The 20,489-nt window shown below is 35.0% G+C and overlaps 1 protein-coding gene across 8 annotated transcripts in view; it reads left to right on the forward strand.

The window, feature by feature from the left end:
- The window catches only part of FXR1 (FMR1 autosomal homolog 1), a 60,398-nt gene that overhangs the window by 27,148 nt on the left and 12,761 nt on the right, over positions 1 to 20,489 (forward strand). For 4 of the 8 annotated variants that reach the window (XM_026498100.4, XM_048214944.2, XM_026498081.4 and 1 more), the window contains exons 4-13: positions 5,043 to 5,114; positions 5,529 to 5,677; positions 5,907 to 6,000; positions 6,452 to 6,568; positions 7,705 to 7,875; positions 9,906 to 9,984; positions 13,644 to 13,753; positions 18,538 to 18,624; positions 20,018 to 20,075; positions 20,163 to 20,225. In XM_026498100.4, the coding sequence (XP_026353885.1) occupies positions 5,043 to 5,114; positions 5,529 to 5,677; positions 5,907 to 6,000; positions 6,452 to 6,568; positions 7,705 to 7,875; positions 9,906 to 9,984; positions 13,644 to 13,753; positions 18,538 to 18,624; positions 20,018 to 20,075; positions 20,163 to 20,225 (1,000 nt within the window). Of the gene's footprint in view, positions 1 to 5,042; positions 5,115 to 5,528; positions 5,678 to 5,906; positions 6,001 to 6,451; positions 6,569 to 7,704; positions 7,876 to 9,905; positions 9,985 to 13,643; positions 13,754 to 18,537; positions 18,625 to 20,017; positions 20,226 to 20,489 lie in introns of all 8 variants that reach the window. The other 4 variants (XM_044383900.3, XM_044383909.3, XM_026498090.4 and 1 more) reach the window with 1 other exon arrangement.

Consider the following 20,489-nt stretch of genomic DNA (forward strand, 5'->3'; position numbering starts at 1 on the left):
TTGTGATGCTTTCTGGTTGAGATAAGAATTGGCAAATTTCTGTTCTTGTGGTGTAATAAACCTTTTTTTTATCTTTTATGGTGGATTGTCAGACATATGTTTTATGTCTATATATTGTTATTATAATGTTGGGATAAATGCCTTGAGAGAAATAAGTGTGGTAATAATTTGAGATATGAGACTCCGTTCCCTGAAAATTTAAGAAAAACTTTTTTTATTTATCGAGAGGGGGAGAGTGGGAGAGGGAGAATGCTTGCGAGCACATGTGAATTGGGGGGCAGGGCATAGGCTGGAGGGAGAGAGACTCTCAAGCAGACTCCATGCTGAGCGTGGAGCCCAGTGCAGGGCTCAGTCTTATCATGATCTTGAGATCATGCATGACCTGAGCTGAAATCAAGAGTCAGATGCTTAGGGGCGCCTGGGGGGCTCCGTCAGTAAGTGTCTGCCTTCTGCTCAGGTCATGATCCCAGGGTCCTGGGATTGAGCCCTGCATTGGGCTCCCTGCTTAGCGGGGAACCTGTTTCTCCCTCTGCCTGCTGCTCCCCTTGCTTGTGTTCCTGCATGCTCTCTCTATCAAATAAATAAATTAAATCTTAAAAAAAAAAAAAAGTTGGATGCTTAACCAACTGAGCCACCCGGGCGCCCACCCTTACCTTAAAATTTTTAAAATTCAGTATTTTTTTATACAAAAGTTGCAAGATACATGTAATTTCCATTCTACCTTTAAAATAAAGATTTTATTTGACAGCACAAGCAGGCAGAGTGGCAGGCAGAAGGAGAGGGGGAAGCAGGCTCCCCGCTGAGCAGAGAGCTTGATGCGGGGCTTGATCCCAGAATCCTGGGATCATGACCTGAGCTGAAGGCTGATGCTTACCGACTGGGCCACCCAGGCTTCCCTCCATTCTACCTTTAAAAAATGTCTCCATTTGATTCTTGGAACAAGTCTGAAAATTTTACATTATCTGTAATTAGTCTTTCTTATAATGCCAAGTTTATTGTTAGTTCTTTGGGAAATTTGCATATGTTAAAGAAGAGGTAAACATTCTTGTTTATTATATGGGAAATGGCTATTTTCTAGACTGAAGAAACCCATTTGTTAAAAGTATCAGCAGCATACTTGAATGAGAAAATACTATTGTATAGGTAGATAAATCACATCAGTGTGTTTAGATGTTAAACTTGCTTTCCTAATGTACATTTTCCATTTCTTCATAATAAGTTATGATTGTAACAAGATGAAATAGTGAATGTAGAGGAATAGTACTTATAAAACTGGCTGTTATGATTAAGTATTCAGTTTAATGGTTAACGTTATTTAGAAATTTTCTTTATAGTTAATTTGGTGAAAACTGGTAAAAAAAAAAGAAATTATTTCTGGTGTTCATATTTGGTTGTGACTTTGAAAAGCATAGTTAAACATTATTAACTTGATTGAAAGGTTGATAACATTAGGATCCAGACTGGAATTCCATTTAAGTAATAGTTTGGTTGTGTGTTAGAATGTAGAGGCCATTTTGTTGTATGGTTTGACTTGGAGTTATTTGGCAGAAAGAGCTCTGAGATAGAATTCTGGAATTTGATTTTTCATGTTCCATCCTCCACTCCATGAAATGAGACTTCTTCAGACTGAGTACTGTTGTGCTTTTAGGTCTCTCACGGGTAGTTTTTTCGTCTTTTTATTTAAAGCTCTTCTTTGGATTTGTAGAACTTTAGAATGTTAAAATAATGAGGGCTATTGCTTTAGAGTGTGATTTGCTCCTTGGGAATACTTTGGAAATTTAAAGTCTGAATAAAGGGAATTTTTGTGAGGTGCCCTGCTCCAGCGATGTAGTCATAAATACAGTAATCAACACAGTATACTAGGGCACAATTTTAATGCTGTGTCATTAAAGTGATTTTTTATGGTGTGAGATAAACTGTTCATTTTGGAAAGAATGTGATTTGACCGACTGCACTCAAGTGGAGCCAAATTCAGAGTGTTTGATTCAAGCTCAGGAACTTGGATTTAGTTGGCTTTATGAGAATGACTTTGTCTTTCAGCGGTACAGTTTTTAATGAAGCTTACAGAGGTAGGTGTGAGTATAAAATGGAATCGAGCATTTTAATATTCAGTGAGAGGATAAAGCCTCAAGGCAGTCCAGAATGGTTTATTCTCTTTTTTTGGTGGTAAGCCCACATAGGAAGCCACATTCCTAGAAGATTGTGTTTTGGTGAAAGTAGAATTAGAGCAAAGGGATTTAGATAATTTAAAGACGCACCCCCCCCCCCCCCCAGGAAACTTTTAGGCACCTATTCACTAGATCACCAAGAGATACTCCAGTCTGTTTAGCTGAACTGCCTTTCTGAGATAGTACTTGGGATGGGCCCTTTCCCTCCTGTTCTTCGTGTTTTCTTTTAATCTGCGTCATACTCAGGGAAAATGGTCATCAGCACTTACCATTTGGACCCAGTGGGCCATTTAAAAAAAATTTAAGTCTGTTTACATATAATTTCACAGAAGTTAAGAATAAAAGGATGCTGAAGGTCAATGTTAAGTATCCTAACGAGCATTTAAACATAGCAAATATAGGGATGCCTCGCTGGCATAGTTGGTTAAACATCTGACTTAGTTTTTGCTTAGCTTGTGGTCTCGTGGTGGGATAGAGCCTGTGCTCAGAGCAGAGTCTACTTGAGTTTCTCCTCCCTCTACCCACCCCCCCACATGTGTTTTCTCTCTCCCTCTCTCTCTGGAATAAATATATCTTAAAAAAAAAAAAGCATAGCAAATACAACTTTTTATTCCATATTTTCCTGGTTTTGATAATACATATACCCAAAATGAGTACAGGTCTCTAAACACTACTGCTCATCAGCTATCATGCATGAATGCAGAATAAATTCATCTTACAAATACTGATCTCAAATTTAAAACACATCTAGTAAGTTCTAGTTTATCATTTCATTCTGGTTCATCTTGTATTTGGATTATCAGAAATACAGTACTTCAAGAATATTTTGGAACTCTTAATGGCTTTTAATTTTATTGAACAGAGTGTAGTCATCTTTGTGCTATCCAGTTGCATTGACTAATCCACTGAATTTTTTGCATGTTTTCATCATGTTTCTTTCTAGTCATCTTTGCATACACAGCTGCCTTTGGCATTTGTCCATTTAGGAGCTGTATGGGGGTACTTTTTGGTGTACAGTCATAAAAGATGAAAGAATATGGTCATGTGACCTTTTAGAAAAACAGAATGGTCCCAAGTCTTGTTGCAGGATTTTGTATGATGAAGTCCCAGTTTGAATGATTAACTGGGTAAGGATACTAATTTCCCATTTCTCCTTAGAAGTATATTATTTGGGAATATTCATCATCTGAAGACTTCATGGTGGGAGATTCTGCTTATAATTTCACATTCATCATTAGAATCTAGAGTGCTGTTGTCTATCTCTGCATCAGTCCTGATTCCTCTAATAATTGTGAAAGCCCTTCCTCTGTAAATTTTGTCTTTGCGGTTATGGGTGGAAAATTAAAAATTCTCAATTCTTAACTGTTCAGTGAAAACCAAAAGCAGACTGCAAGAATGATGTCTCCAGTCTTTTTACACTTTCTTGAAAGACTATGCAGTAAATAAACTACAGGATGATGCAATAGTAATGCTTTATTTCACTGTTGTGTTCTTCCAGGTGATACCATCATTCTTCTCTCTTTTTTTTTTTTAGCCTTTTTTTAAAGCACAGTTGAGAATAATTGATGAATGATGATGAAATAGTAAAGTGTTTCAAGATACAGAAAAAAAACAAGATCACTAGATTTCCCCTTAGATTTATAAGAGGTTCCACTGGATACATAAAATAATTGCAAGATAGAATGAATTTTGTTTTATTCTAAAAAAAGGTAAAATTTATTGTTATTTTGGAGACTGTAAAAAGGATAAAAGTAATGAAATAGATTTGCTCATAAAGAAATACAGAGCTAAAATTGAGTCCACCGGAGCCTGACTGGTATGTAGGTCGTCTTTTTTTCTGATCATGGTGCACAGTGAAGTTGGTTATGATTTTGGCTTATTCAGTTACATTTCCAGTATTCCCCCACTTCCAAGATTACTCTCAGATCGCCTCAGTGAGGCTTCAGGCTTTCTAAAACTATTTGCTTATTATCAATAGTTGTTTGCATTTAACCCAAAGATAGGTGTTAACATATATTGGTAGATTTCTCTGTCGTCCTCTGCAGAGACATCCTCAGTTCATATAATAAAGATTTTTATGGGGTTCTTCTTGGTTGTCTCTTCCCAGAGCCCCTCCCCAATTTTCCACATATTGAAAATATATCAAGATGCTGTACCATAAGAAGTAACTAACCCCAAAGGAAACTTTCCTAATGTGTTACAAAATACCTGACAATTACAAATACAGAGCATATAAAAAAAATTTTTTTTACGGAAGAGGTTTGTAAGATTCTTATGTACCATACTAAATGGGTATAATTTAAATTTTTATTGTTCAGCTGAAAATTTCAGTGCATTTGATTTAGGTTCTTCAGGAAGGAATCTAAATATCATATCCTCGAAGGTTTTAAATTTGGGTTTCTTTTTGAAAACTGTTCTTGATTTCAACATCTTAAAAATATTGTTAACGAGATTTAAAATATGTCTTTAGTAATTTCTAGCTTATCCTTGTGTCTGTTACTTGAATCATGAGAATGCTGCGCTTAAAAATGAACAGTATTGACAGAAACTGTGAAAGAACTCAGTTTTATACTATGTTAAACTGCCTTGTAAAAAGCATTCTTTAAAATAATATTTATGTTTGGAAAACCTCATGAATTTGGAATTAGATTTCCAAAGAGCCAAATTGCCCAAAAAGGGTTCAGTTTTGTTTTTCAACAGTAAAATTTAAGCATGCACGACTCTGTTATTGAATTATTGTTAGCCCATCATTTTTAGTGCAGTGACATTTTTGATTCTAGAGTTTAATGGGATTCGGCATTCATAGTATGTCATTATTTATAATGTTGAAATCTTTTAGGATGAATGGATAAGGGCCTTTTTTTCTCTTCTCAGGTATATTCAAGAGCAAATGACCAAGAACCATGTGGATGGTGGTTGGCTAAAGTTCGAATGATGAAAGGAGAAGTAAGTGATGTTTACACTTGCCTTGTGACTAGTTTCCAAGGAAATACCTCAACTTTTGGCTTTTGTAAATGTTACTTCAATTCTTAGTTTTGTTTCTAACTGCCTAATTTGGAAATAGTTGATCATACATTTAAAAAATTCACTAGACCATTTATTTTTGTTTTCTGAATTTGCAAACCTCAAAGCTTCTCTTCAGGGATGCACTTCAAGCATGTGAGGACCACCAAGGTTCATGCTTGTAAGAGCCTATAATCTAGTTTAGGCAAATCAGATTGATATAACTAAGCTGTGCTTAGTATTTGTGCCACAAAGGGGAGGGTCTACTGGTTAAGCTGAGCAAGGCAATTAGAACTTCATTTAAAGCTCATTAATTTTGTTCAGATGGGATTTTTAAAGTATTTTGATGTCTTTTAGTTTTATGTCATTGAATATGCTGCTTGTGATGCCACTTACAATGAAATAGTCACATTTGAACGACTTCGGCCTGTCAATCAAAATAAAACTGTCAAAAAAAATACCTTCTTTAAATGCACAGTGGATGTTCCTGAGGATTTGAGAGAGGCGTGAGTAATTTTGTTTACTATTGAATTGCTTTGTGAATTAAGAGGATTTTTTAGTGCTACAAAAATCTTTTTTCCCAAACACCCAATCAAAAACTTCTGATAGAAAATCTTTTTAGTAAACAAAAGTTTTAATGGATAGTGTCAAAATGAAATACTTAGTTTGCATTATAATTGCCTTCTGAATTTAATCTATTATTTAGGTTTTAAATATGAATTAATTTCTCCCTAGGTGTGCTAATGAAAATGCACATAAAGATTTTAAGAAAGCAGTAGGAGCATGCAGAATTTTTTACCATCCAGAAACCACACAGCTAATGATACTGGTAAGATAACCACACATTTTAGGGTAGCCAATGGATATTTCACAGATTTTATAATTAAATATTTGAAAAGATAAAAGCTAACTTGGTATGCTGTGAATTTCTTAATACCTATGGAAGAAAAATTTTTTTACAGCTGTAAAATGTAAATTTCTATCTTTTGTGGAGTAAGGAGGAAAAAAAAACTTAATATGGCATTCATAACAACATGAAATTCTGAAGTTGTAGGATCCTGGATCCTCCCCTGCCCCCACCCCCAATCATAATTTGAATAGCAGAACTAAATAATATGGTAATTCAGAAAGGGGAGTGGGGATTACCTGTGGGAGGGGTAATTATGGGTGGGGAGAGAAGTGTAGGAGATGAGGATCAAGGAAGGCTTTATGTGGAAGGTTCCTGTTTGTATTTTCTTGAAAAATAAGATTTTTTGAGTGACTAACTTGTTTGTTTATAGTCTGCCAGCGAAGCAACTGTGAAGAGAGTAAATATTTTAAGTGACATGCATTTGCGAAGTATTCGTACAAAGTTGATGCTTATGTCCAGAAATGAAGAGGCCACTAAGCATTTAGAAGTAAGTGAGTTTATCAGAAGGTTTTTTGTGTGTCTCATTTAGTTTCATAAGTATATTATTCAAATTTCCTTGCTTAAACTACTTGAGTATTAGGTAAGGCAACTTGGGACCTGTTTTGTGGCTAATACCAGGAGTTATTGTGCCCTTTGAACTTATTTTTGTCTGTCACTTTCCCCAGACAGCCTTCGTTTGCTAAATGCCTGTTGAGTTTTTTGTTAGGACTTAGTAACAGGTGCCGAAGAACTTAGAAACTCATTAGGAGTATCCAGTAAAACTGTATTGCTAGTTTTTCTTTACTCTGTCCTTAACCTTTTTTACTACCCTGTCAGCTGTCATTCATGACACACTTCCATTAGTTAATTAGTTCACTATAATCTTACATAAGAGGAGAGGAAGACACATAGCATGTAGGTTTTTAAAAAGAGCCTGTTGTTGCTTTTCTATCCCATTCTAAGATACTCCTCTGTTTTCTCCTATTCTTCATTGCCACACTATTAGAGGAGACACCCCCCCCCCCCCATGCACCACATTCAGATCTTAAGAGAAATTGAGGTATGTTTATCTTTAGGACAAATTTGCAAGTACCGTTACTAATTTAAAAAGTTCCAAACAAGGGATATATCATAAGTGAGTTTTAAGAAACGAATCATCATTCAGATGATTCGTCATTCAGATGATGGAGAACTCCTTGTATCAGTAATTCCAGAAAATTGTTTTAGAATTAACTGTTTTCTGTGATCATGATTAAATAGACCTTATCATACTGTTTTTTTCTCCTTCTATTATATGATCCCAAATGAGTATCCTTTATTTTTTCTTAATTCTTTTTGTTTTTTTTTAAATTATGGTAAAATACAACATAAAATTTACCGCTTAATCATTTTTAAGTGTGCATTCCGTAGTGTTGTCTGTTCATGTTGTTAATCAGCCAATTTCCAGAACTTTTCATTTTGCAAAACTGAAAGTATATCCATAAGACAGCAACTTCCCAAAACCCCCACCCTCTCCCCACTTCAGGCAATCACCATTCTTCTTTTTGTTTCTATAAATTTGACTACGCTAGAAACATGGGTATATGAAAAACTTTTTGTTTTCGATCTTTTGTAATATAAATTCTAATTTATCTCTTTTACTAGTGCACAAAACAACTTGCAGCAGCTTTTCATGAGGAATTTGTTGTGAGAGAAGATTTGATGGGCCTGGCAATAGGAACACATGGTAGTAACATACAGCAAGCTAGGAAGGTTCCTGGAGTTACAGCTATTGAGCTAGATGAAGATACTGGAACATTTAGAATCTATGGAGAGGTAAGTTGTCTGTCCCTCATCTTAGTAACTTTATTTAAAAAAGTTTTTTTGCAGTAACTTTATTATAACTATTGTTCGATCATGTATTATTTGGAATTTCAATTTCCCAGTAAAATAGTTTTAATCAGTCAGCCCCAGTAACCATTACATGTATGCAGGTCGATTGAAGATAATATTGGGGCAATAAAAGATTGAGTATTTAATGTGTACTGTTCTCAGAAGTTTAACCAACTGCTTTGGATTGTAACTCAGTTTTATGTGCATTACAAATAATTTGCTTTTTTTTGAGTGCTTACTGTGTCAGGCACTGGTAGTTGTAAATAGCATATAATTGAGGAGCTTTTGAAGAGCTTGAATTTGGATAATATTTTGTCACTGGTTAATTGTGACATTTGTGTGGACTGGAAAATAACATCTGAAAAATAATTCAGACTTTTCATCAAGACCATGCCTCACATGAGAATAAATGGATGAGGTTTTTGGGGTGATTATTTCAAGTCTTGACTATTTTTTTTTTTTTTAAAGATATTTATTAGAAGGGCTCCTGGGTGGCTCCTGGGATCAAGTCCCGCCTTGGGCTCTCTGCTTGGCAGGGTCTGCTTCTCCTTCTCACTCTCTCCCTGTGCTCTCCCTCTCTCTTTCTATCAAATAAATAAAAACAACTTTATTTATTTAATTTTTAAAGATTTTATATATTTACTTGACAGCCAGCCAGCGAGAGAGGGAACACAAGCAGAGGGAGTGGGAGAGGAAGAAGCAGGCTCCCAGTGGAGCAGGGAGCCTGATTCGAGGCTCGATCCCAGGACCCTGGGATCACGCCCTGAGCCAAAGGCAGAAGCCTCACGACTCAGCCACCCAGGCGCCCCAATAAAAACAACTTTAAATAAAACTATTTATTAGTGTGTGTGTGTGAGTTAAAGAGCACAAGTGAAGGGGAGAGGGGCAGATGGAGAGGGGCAAGCAGACTCCCTACTGAGCAGGGAGCCCAGTCTGTCGTAGGACCCTGGGATCATGACCTGAGCTGAAGGCCAACACTTAACTGACTGAGCCACCCGGGCGCCCAGTTTTGACTTTTCATATGTAATTCTTCCCATGAAAAGCTGGGTCATATAGTGAATCTGACTAGAAGCCTGATTTTCTTTTCTTTTTTTTTTTTTTTAATTTTATTTCTGAAACCTTTAGAAGTGGGCAGTATACAGTAGTTAAGACAAAAGGCTTTAGTGCCACACTGCCTGGATTGAAAACGTCTCTGCCACTTGGAGTGAGCTTTGGAGAAAGTTACTTAACTTCCCTGCATAATTTTCCTCATTTTAAAATGAAAATAGTAGTGCTTACGTTATAGTCTGTGAGTATTAAATACACTGAAAAATTTTCCGTGTTCTATGGTGAGCACACAATACACTTCATCTGTTGTTATAAAAGAACAAACAGTAAAAGTGGTAGGTAACTTCCTGAGAACTAGATTCCCGGTAGAGAGGCTCCCTTCCCCCGTCTTTCAGTCTTTTAAAATTATAACCATTAGAAGTTAGGAATTTTAATGATCTTATTGATAGGTACTTCAAAAAAAAAAATGCATCTCCACAAAAACAGCTTTTAAAATAATTTTATGTTGAGAATGAAAATACAATTGCGGACAGTGTAGACAATATGAATAATTTGTATTTAACATTCAACTAGAGAAATTTAACATGGGACTATGAACTAAATATTTAGGATTGGGTTAAAATTTGGCTAACGTAAGTAAGCTAAATTCTTGGTATTTTCTCAACTTAGGGTCCCCCCCTTCCTTTAGACATGTTCTAGTAGTATGTTTTTTCCCTAGCCTTTTAATAATTCTTTTTTTTTTTTTAAGTACTTCATGAATTACTTGACTTGAAATGTCACTTTAGTGGACTGAGCAGAATCTTGTACTAGAGAATAATAATTCAGGATTTCTCATTTCTTGTGTGTGTGTGTGTGTGCGTGGCTTGTGTTTTTGGACTGGAGTTTTCTTCAGGGTTATATTTTACTTTTATTTTCTCCTTCTGTAGAGTGCCGATGCTGTAAAAAAGGCTAGAGGTTTCTTGGAATTTGTGGAGGATTTTATTCAGGTTCCTAGGAATCTTGTTGGTAGGTATTTCTACTAAATGTTAAATAAGTTAAATGTTATTAATTATACAGCAATTTAATTGAAATTTAATCTTGTCCAATACCATATCTTATTTATAGTTACGTGGAGCATTTGATAGCCATACTTGTTTTCATTTTTTAGTAATGTAGTATGTGACTTGTATCTGATTATTATTGTAGTAAAAAGTGAAGATATTTCCTTCTGTACAGGGTGACTCACTAATAAGACCCATGATTTTTATAACAGTTTGTCATTAACGTTTTTTAAAAGTCATTTCACCCCTTGGGCTTGCTCTTCTTATTCCCTTAATGTCTTTTTGTCACTCGTATGTCCATCAGAATTGTCATAGTATTTTTTGAGAAGGTGTTTTGTGATATTTTTTTCTTTAGTGCAGAAGAAAAAGTAAGAGTGGACTAACAATAGGGTAATAAACTTCTACACAGTAGGCCCTGAATAAATAATAATTGGTTGTTGCAAAGGCATAGAATAAGGTAGGAAGTCAAGGGCAGGAGAGAAGGATGGTGATGATGATAGGAGGGGAGGTTTCACTATTAAGTTTCTGACACCACTAACGGAAATTAACCCATAGGCTATAAGTTAAGTGACAGAATTTTGAGTTTGAAGCTGTAGTTAAAGGAGCTTTATAGCTTGGGTTGAATTGTTTAATAGCTTTGTTATTAATATTCTCTATGTTGGTGTAATCTGTCCTTTTATATGCTGTTTGAGACAAATGGAAAAATTTTGGTCATGTAGTAAGTAAATAGTGATTATCCTAAACCTTTAATGTAAAAGTAAGCATTAACATAAAGCAGAGACATTTCAGAGGAGGGGCTTGAGTTTTTGTCCACTGCTGTGTCTCATGAGTTTCTTGACATTTTGAAACAGCACGTCTTGGGCTCCCATTTATATATAATTAGGCCTGTTTTGCCTTTTGGAAATGATTTTTTGCTATAGGTGTTCTATTTGTCAAATCCTGTTTAAAAAAAAAAAATCATAGAAAAAACCCCAAAATTTCCACTTTAAAAAGATGTTTGTTTTGACCAGTAACAAGTTAGTATACTCTGGGACAATAATATACAGTACAAGAACTTGGACAGTTTCTTGGTTTTCAGCTGTTAGTTTGCCTCTTAACTTTGCCCAAGCATTTGGATAGGTATGACATACTGCCAGATAAGTAAGCTCCATTTTATTGTTTCTTGCTCACTATAGATTGAACTGCTGGAGAGATGTTAAAATTGAGTATAAGCTTGAAGAATTTTTGTATAATTCTAACAAACATTAAGATACAGAGTATTATCAAATGTCATTGTCAAATGAAGTCACCTTTGACAAGCTGTTTTTGAAAATGAATCTGTTATTTTCTTTAAATCACAGTTATTGACACCTGTTGTACTAACATTGTGGTTGCTGCTTTACAGAACGTAATTTAACTTAGGTTTCTTCACTTGTAAAACTGATTTGGAGATAAGAGTGTGAAAGGAAATTGGGGTTCTTTCCAACCCAACAATTCTATAGAAGATGGCCTTGGTCTTACAGAGTTTGTGGTAGTGTTAATTTTGAGTAAAAATTCCTGATATTTTAGAAATAAGGAAGTTGGATATGTTTGTAGTTCTCTGGTTCTTCTTTTTATTCATTTATCTGTGCATTGATGTGAGTACTTGTCGTGTCTCTTTTTTCCTATACTCTGTTTTGGTTTGCTTTGGTGATTGGGTTATTTGGGACTCTTCGGAAAATATACATTAGCAGCAACTATTATATGTTGGTGAAATACTCAGAGGTAGTGTAATGATTTCTTGGTTGTTGTATATAATAATACTACATTTCCCTCCAAAATGTTTTATGGGTGAAGCAGTCTTTTGAAAAATAGTACACTCTTAGTCCAAGTGAAAAAGAAAAAAGTGGACAGAGGAGTAAAAGGGAATGAGGACTACTTGGTGGGTAAGTTCAAGAGAATTCTCTTACACATTCAGGTTCTAAGAGTTGTAGACCCTGACCATTCCCATGCCTCCTAAGTCAAAAGAAAAATATTATGTGAACATTGATTTAAAAATGAATTGAAATTTTTTACCTCCTGGAAGCTTTCCTTAATCACTTCTTTACTCTGTCCCTTCAGCATTTATGCTCAGTGCTCAATTTATACTACAGGTCTGCTTCAGTTTGTCAATATGCTTTGGAATTTAATGGAAATGATCAGTTAAAATATTGACGGTCTCTGGTGGGACTAAATAAAACTTTCAGGTAGGTCCCTGCCACAGACCCCAGAAGGGTGATGGATGTACACTCACCACTGGTATAGTTCATAGAAGGAAGGGGCCAAGATTCTGGGGGAGGGATTATGATAATATCAGTCTGATTTTTGTTTTTTCGAAAAGACATTTGCTTATTTTTAGCAGGGTCAAGGATGGAGTTGCTGCTTGAGCTTCACTGTGTTAACAATGAAGGTTGCTTTTATATACTGCTGCTAGGGCTGCTCAGAGAAGACCTACATCATGTGAATTCCCTGGCCTCTATTTTTTTTTTTTTTTTTTTACCTGTTCAATTGTGCTGCTTTTAAACAGGGTTATTAATAGGGAAGGAGGTTTGAGAATAGGAATAGAAAATCCTGTAATGGTGTCTTTGCTGTATTGACCCATTTACTCTTGCTGTTGTTCCCTTATTTATTCTTTAATGGAAACTGTTTTGTCAAGCATGTGATAGGAATAACATCCATTTTAACCCCTTTCAACCGAAATTAATTTATTCTGGAAATAGGTTGCTGACTTAGTTAAAAAAAGAATGAGGAATCTGGACTTAATAACCCTTATAAGGGATATGTTTGTCTCATACAGGGAAGGTTACCTGAGTATTTACTTCTGTTACCAGGTAACACCATCTAGTACTGCTTTGCTATTCTATGCGTTTGCTATCTTTGTAAGAAAAAGTTCCTAAGGGGAAGAGAATTTCCTACCCCCCTTTTAGTTTCTCTTTTAGTTATTGGATACTCAATAACTGTTGTTTGACACACTTAAATGTTAAGTGTGGAGAAAGTAAATAATTTGGATTTTATGTCAATATATCGTATTTCATATCTAGGAAGACAGCATACCATATATGTACTATATGTATTTGTATAGCTGTGAAGTACTTAAAAACTTGGTAAAAATGTTAAATGCAAACATTTTATTTCATTGAAGAGAGAGTATTCATTTTAAAAGTATCTTCAAGTTATAAGTGTGTTTTGGACAAATAGCAACTTGAATATGAAAGCAAGATTGAATTTGTTAACTTAAGAAAACAAATTGGTATGATTAGTGCCAAAATAAGCGTTTCTTTTGCCTTTATTTATATGTCCAAAGTTTTGGAATGGGTTGTATTGGTATTTTAAAAATACAGAAACCATGCAGAGCACCTTAAGAAATGTTTTGGACTTGGAAAATGACCTACCTGTGAGCAGCATTGTCAATCCTAGGTAATATGGCCTTAGGCATTCTGAAGAGAAGGAAGTTTAAGAACAAGGATAAAATTCCTCCATAGTCTTCAGGGTGAATATATTGAGAGTGAAAAGATGGAACTTTGCTTGGTTTTTTAATTTGATAACAAGTCAAATTATTTGGGCTGGTGTTGGAAGGATAGCAGTATTGGTTTTAACTTAATGTTTTATTTTTTTCTCTTATTAAAGGAAAAGTAATTGGAAAAAATGGCAAAGTTATTCAGGAAATAGTGGACAAATCTGGTGTGGTTCGGGTGAGAATTGAAGGAGACAATGAAAATAAACTACCTAGAGAAGATGTAAGTATTTAAAATGTAATTTAATTAGCCCTTTTTCTTTCGTTCATTCGTTCGTTCGTTCTTTTTTTAAAAAAACCGTGTTCTGTTCCTGGCTGACTTATATTGTTTTCTATTTTGGAAATCATTTTGGTGAGTTGTATCTAATGAACTACTTACAGTCTGAGGCAGTGGATTTTTTTTTCTTTTTTTAAAAAGTTTTTTTCCTTACACTATTGCTTTCCATGCTTAAGAAAACAGTCATCTTTCAATTGTGGGCCTTGGGATCTTGGTTAGTTTTTCATCACTTAGTTAAAAGCCAATTTTTGGTAAAAATGGTTTCAGTTTGAGAATTTGTTAAGTTCTTTTTTGTACTCAACAAAACAGCTTATTATAAAGGAATTCTTAGTAAATAACCGTGTACTTAATCTTTTTTAGAATCTGAAAACACCGATCATTTCTTATTTGAAGTCTTTAACCTTTTATATTGCTATTAATTATGACATGAACTTTCTGAAATTTCTTTCTCCATCCCTTCTCACATGTTCATGTTTAGTCTACAATGCAGTTCTTTACTCCTCATACATAACTTTAAGGATCTCTTACTTTGGTGGCTGCAGTGGCTTAAACTTTGTGTGCCTGCATTCGAATGAATTTAAGGCAAGGATTTTCTCCCAAATTATCTCTCTGGAAACAGCTTCAGTTCTGCACAATAGATTATTGCTTGGAGAGCTCTTTAGCCTCTTGGAAAGAATGTGTCTTCTTTAAAAGAACAAAAGAAAACTGTAGTGAGATTAGCTCAGATAACCTCACATCAAGTATTGGATGTTATAAAGATGCCTGTTAAAGAGCCTCTTCCTTTATTCCTTTTAATTAGAATGTAGAGGCAAAAAACCAAAAAGCACATGACTTAGTATTACAGAAATGAGTATTTGTGGCTGAGATTGCTTTCATCCTGCATTGCTTCCAGAATTGCTATAAATCTCAAATAACCTTTACTTTTAAGCAACTCTCCCTCCCATTGCCTTTGAGAGGAGGATTAAAATGGAGATGTCATTAAAATTCAACTTTCCCCCTTTATACCCCCTAATTTTAATGTATAAAAGAATGTTGATCCATTTGGTATACAACCACTCCATAAAATTGGTCTGGATATCAGGATGTTTATTGGTCAGGACCATTATCTGAGTCAACTATAAATTTCTTAGCTTGATACAAGTAACTGCTCTTCTCTTGGCTTGATTTATCCCTAATTGCTTTCCAGTATTTAACATCTTGTTGCAAAGCTTATTCTTCTAAGTCTTTCTTCATAAATAAGAACTTTACTGTACTTTACTATTTGTAGTTTTAGTTATTGTTACCCCCATTTCTGTGCCAGGGTTAAGAAATTTAAATGCTTATGGAAACCCAAGCAGATACTAAATGATGAAGCAGGTTGGAATATACAAGACAGGGACATGAGGGTACATGGTCTCTTTCTATTAAAGAAGCAGATGCTGCTTAGCTTTAATCTGGTTGCTATATCTTTTGATATTCGGAGAAGCTGGAAACCTGTAATAATATACAAAATTAAAAAATTTTCAGAACATTGAATGTTAAAACAAATTTGAAGGTTGGTATTTGCTTATTTGGGGCCACCATTTCATAATTTAAGCTGTCTAAATCCCCTGACAGACTCTTTATAACTTGTTTACTGGTCTTTGGTGACCCACCGTTAGCCTGAGATGACCTTTCCCACCTGTGTATCATAGGAATTACTGTCTATGTAGTTGCGTATTTAATGATTTTCTCTCAGCGGTATATTTTTTGTTATCTCACCAAGCCACATTATGAACTCTGAAATCAAGAAATAAAGTCTGATTTCCCATAGTCTGTGTTTTTCTCTAGGCAATGAAGTGTACAGTTAGATGCTTGCTCAGTATTTTCACTCCGTTTTTAAGATTGGATTTGAATTTTTCACTGTAAAAAAAAAAAATACTTATGTAAAAGAATAGCACAGAAGGGTATTGTGTGAACAGTAAATGTCCTGTCTGTATCTCTCCTCTCTCCATTGTGTCTAATAGATTTTAGACTGTTGTTGGTTGCCTTTTCATGTCTTTGTTTTGCTACTGAAAAGTGTTGTAGCAAATATCCCTTAACCACTGGAGAGTAAATTCCTGGAAGTAGGTTTTTTAGATCAAAGGGTAAAAGGCATTTAAATTTTTTAGATCTTAGTTTTCCTACACAGTCTTTCTACCAGTGTCGGAAATGGGTCTGTTTTCCACATACTTGCCAATACAGAGTTCTATCAAACTTTTAATTAGTGCCATTCCAGAAGGTGTATATGCTATCTCTCCATATGCTTAAAAGACATTTTAATTTTTCTGTTAAGCAGCTTGTCTTCTGTATATTTTTTGCCTTTATTACTAAGTAGTTAGAACTTTTGCATTTTAAGGAAGCTAGTCTTTTGTCTTTTTATATTTGTAGCAAATACTCTTTCCTTATTTCCCCCAATATAAATTTTGTATGTTGGTATTTTTTTTTTTTTTTTTTTTTTTAGACTTTTGCTTTATGACTTAAGACTTTTTCATTCTGTGTCCTGCTTGGCAAGATCTTTCCTACATGTAGATCATTTAAAGATCCCATTTATATTTCATTCTCCAGGTTTTTAAAAAGTGTGTAAATTTTTCACTCCAGTGGGAATTTTTTTGGGGGGTGGGTGTAAGGTATGAGAAAGCAGTGATCCGTCTTTATTTTTCCCAAGTGCTAGTTGGTAGTATCAGTGCAATCTACTAAATATAAGAAATCAGTTATTAGCATTTTTTAAAAATCTAGAAATTTCACTGAAATGACTCATAGAAATGAATTTGTATATTCAGTATTAATCATTTACTCTTAAGATTTTTTATTATGGCTGTATAGTAGCCATTAAAATATTTTGTAAAACATGTGTCTTTAAGGTTGTGTTCTTACCTGTCCTTTTCTTTGGAGGTAACTATTGGTGATAGCATCTCAAATTCAGGGTCAGGGCATTGTATATCTCTATATTCCTTGCAGATCATCTGTCTGGAATGACTTTCCCTTTACCTACTTGGTAAAATTCTAATTGTTTTTAACATTTACTTTAATATTCTTAGGGGTTCCCCTAAGTTTCCACATCAGGGGTGGCATACTAAGTTTCCACATCTGGGGTGCCATAATCCACATTCTACTTAATATTCCTGTGTTTTTCATTGATACCACTAATGCTTTGCAGTAGGATTATTGCAGGAATGTTTAGTATCTTTTCTGAAACTGTGATTGCCTGTAGAATACGGACTTTGTTTTACTTATCCTTTTTCATTAGTGTAGATTCGGGCATGTAACAAGTGGTTGTTACTTGGAATTAGGTAACTGGATATACAATTGGCTGGCTCATTTGCTAATTGTATGACTTTGGGCAAATTGCTTTCTCAGCTGAAATTGGAGTATTTTTTTAATTGGAGTATTTCTTAAAGTTACTTTTTAAGGAATATTAAATAAGATACAGGTGTAGAATAATATACTTCTAGAAATACGGGATGTGCTTAAAATACTTTAGATCTTTTTTCACCCCTCTTCCATCTTTTATTCACTTTGTATTCTTTGTTATCTGCCCATGAATTCCTGAGGTTAGGGGCAAGACTTCTTACTTCCTAAGCTTAAGTTATAGCCTTTTTTTTCGTGCCCTCTTAAGCCTATCTGTTTATTTATTCTTTTTTTTTTTTTTTAATAAAGATTTTATTTGTTTGACAGAGAGACAGCCAGCGAGAGAGGGAACACAAGCAGGGGGATGTGGAAGAGGAAGAAAAAGGCTCTCAGTGGAGCAGGGAGCCTGATGCGGGGCTCGATCCCCGGACCCTGGGATCATGCCCTGAGCCGAAGGCAGACCCTTAACGACTGAGCCACCCAGGTGCCCCAAGCCTGTCTGTTTAAAGAGCTGTTAGGAACTCATCTGTAGAATCAAGAAAATGAGAGACACTGAAACTGACTGGGGGAGTTTATTTATGCTTTACTAATTTTTCCTTAGCCAGTAAGAAGCTAGAAGTGTATTTCTTTGTAAATTCAGCAAAGTTAATCCTTTGATTTGCTTTAATATTGGTGACTAAATATTTGCCCATATCAGTAATTCCTTTATTTTACATTGCGTAAATGTTTGTACTCTGTACGTGACACTTCTGTTAATGGTCAGGAAGTACTGAGTCCAGTGCACAACATTGACAGTTCTGTTATGTGAGCACTTATTAAGGATAACCTACCCAATGTGCTTTACCTTTTTAAAGCTATCACTACCAATGTGATCTGTCTGGTCTATAAATTTATACCAGTTTGAAGGAAAATTTCTTTAAAAGGTGGTTTATATTTGGAGAAAGACTGAATTAGAAATTAGAAAATCTGGGGCACCTGGTGGCTCAGTTGTTAGGCGTCTGCCTTCAGCTCAGGTTATGATCCTGGCGTTCTAGGATCGAGCCCTGCATTGGGCTCCCTGCCCAGCGGAAAGCCTGCTTGTCCCTCTCCCACTCCCCTGCTTGTGTTCCCTTTCTCGCTGCCTCTCTCTCTCTCAAAGAAAATAAATAAAATCTTTAAAGAAAAAAAAAATCTGATATAAAAGTAATTTAAATTTTTAGCATACTTAAACTGTAGGGCAAATACAATGAGTTTTTGAAAACCTCAGTATTTAAATTTTGAATTTTAGTAGATGTAAATCGCTGTGTTTTAGAAAAGTTTTCCAAATTATATATTGGTATGTGAAATTTAGGTTAGAACTTTGTTAAAATATGAACTACTGAGGATGCTGTGTTTTCTTACAGGGTATGGTTCCATTTGTATTTGTTGGCACTAAAGAAAGCATCGGAAATGTGCAAGTTCTTTTAGAGTATCATATTGCTTATCTAAAGGTTTGTATACTGTTCACATTCATATTGTTGCTTCATATGTTAAACTTCAAATTACATCAATTTTATATTCATATTAAATTTCAAATCATTAAATATTTTTGTTGATTCAGCTTCAGATTTACCCTGTTTTCCTACATGAGAAGTTAGGAGTAAAAGGTCTGTTGCCGTAATAAAATGATTGGCCTTATGCACATTGTTTCTCTTTTTCTTTGAACTTTTTATATTCTTTCCGTACTGTTTAAGAAATGGTCACACTTGTGTTCCTGTAATTTGACTGTCACCACCTTATGTATATATATATGTGCTATACTGAAACCATTGTGTTTTTACCTTGATGTTTTAAATGCAAATAGGGCAGGGAGTAAGATGGGCTTTCTTGGTAATTGTGGTATTTGAATCAGAGGCGATACCCCATAGACATCGTTTGATAATTCTTAACCATTGTTTTTCAGATAAACTATTTGAGTTGATAAATAAAGAGCAAAGATTTTAAAAAAGAAATGGGCCATAAATTATTAAAAGTTGCAATTGTCATTTTCTACTTCATCTTTTATTACTAAGTTTCTCTTCTAATACCCTCAACAGCTCTGTCTCTAGTAGGTTTTCCTTTTAGTCACTCATATCATTGCTGTTATGTTAATATGTTGAAAGCACACATGATGATGTCATTCTTTTAAAACTCATGTTTATAAATCTCAATTCAGTCTGGCATTTAAAAGCCCATGCTTTATCTTCCAGTACTCTACTACTGTTAGCCAGGAGCTTTGTCTGGTCACCTTACCTTCACATTCTGTAATGACCTTGGTTTCTGAATGCCTAAGTCTCCTAGTTCATCTAGGCTACAACTCAGGTGTCACCGTTTTGATGGAAAAGTAGGTTAATAGTCCCTCTAATACATGGCACCTGTATCTCACTTACTAGTTTTAATTCCTTGAGGGCTGAATCTGGTAATGTGTAATTATTTGCTATTTAACAAACAGATCGTTCGTTCGTTCATTCATTCATTCATTCTTAGTGCCAGGAACTAAAACTGTGACTATTGCTCTAGCATAAGAAACATTTATTTTGCCTTGTAAGCACCAACAGATAGTTTATTTTAATGCTTGTCTGTTAAACATACCCTTGAAGGTGGAGAGTCCTTGTCTTTTTCTATTTTGTATGCTTGTAGCACTAAGCATACTTGGTGCTCACTAAGGTATTGAGTAAATGTTCAGTGAATTGAGTGAGCAAATGATACTGTGAATTGTATTTACTAGGTACGCAGTTGTATTTTACCAAATAATTGGCCAAGATCACAGCTTTCATTGATAGGGTGTATAGCTTTAACTGTAGGCTTTAAGAAGGTAAAAATGGTACAACATAGAATATTTACCCTTTTTTGTTTGGCTTATAGGAAGTAGAACAGCTAAGAATGGAACGCCTACAGATTGATGAACAGCTTCGACAGATTGGTATGGGTTTCAGACCTTCTTCCACCAGAGGGCCTGAAAAAGAAAAAGGATATGCCACTGATGAAAGTACCGTCTCTTCTGTACAAGGTTCTAGGTCTTATAGTGGAAGAGGCAGAGGTCGTCGGGGCCCTAATTACACCTCCGGTTATGGTAAAAAAACAATTTTTTTTGTTAGTCATTTTAGTTTAGGCACTTCAAAACTTTTTGCTTAATATTATTCAGTTCATTGCTCTGTCCTGGCTTTGGGGGCAGGAGATAATTTTGAGCTATGTCTATGGTAGCAAAGGCATACTTTACATTAATGACAGTAAAAGGTATATGATGCTCCAGCAGCTATGTAATGAGATCAAACATGGTTTTGTTGAGTTGGCAGTTCATGATCATGTTTATTCTAAATGTTTAGAATAAAGGTAG

Source organism: Ursus arctos, unplaced genomic scaffold, assembly GCF_023065955.2.
Source record: "Ursus arctos isolate Adak ecotype North America unplaced genomic scaffold, UrsArc2.0 scaffold_4, whole genome shotgun sequence".
In the NCBI taxonomy this organism is placed as follows: domain Eukaryota; kingdom Metazoa; phylum Chordata; class Mammalia; order Carnivora; family Ursidae; genus Ursus; species Ursus arctos.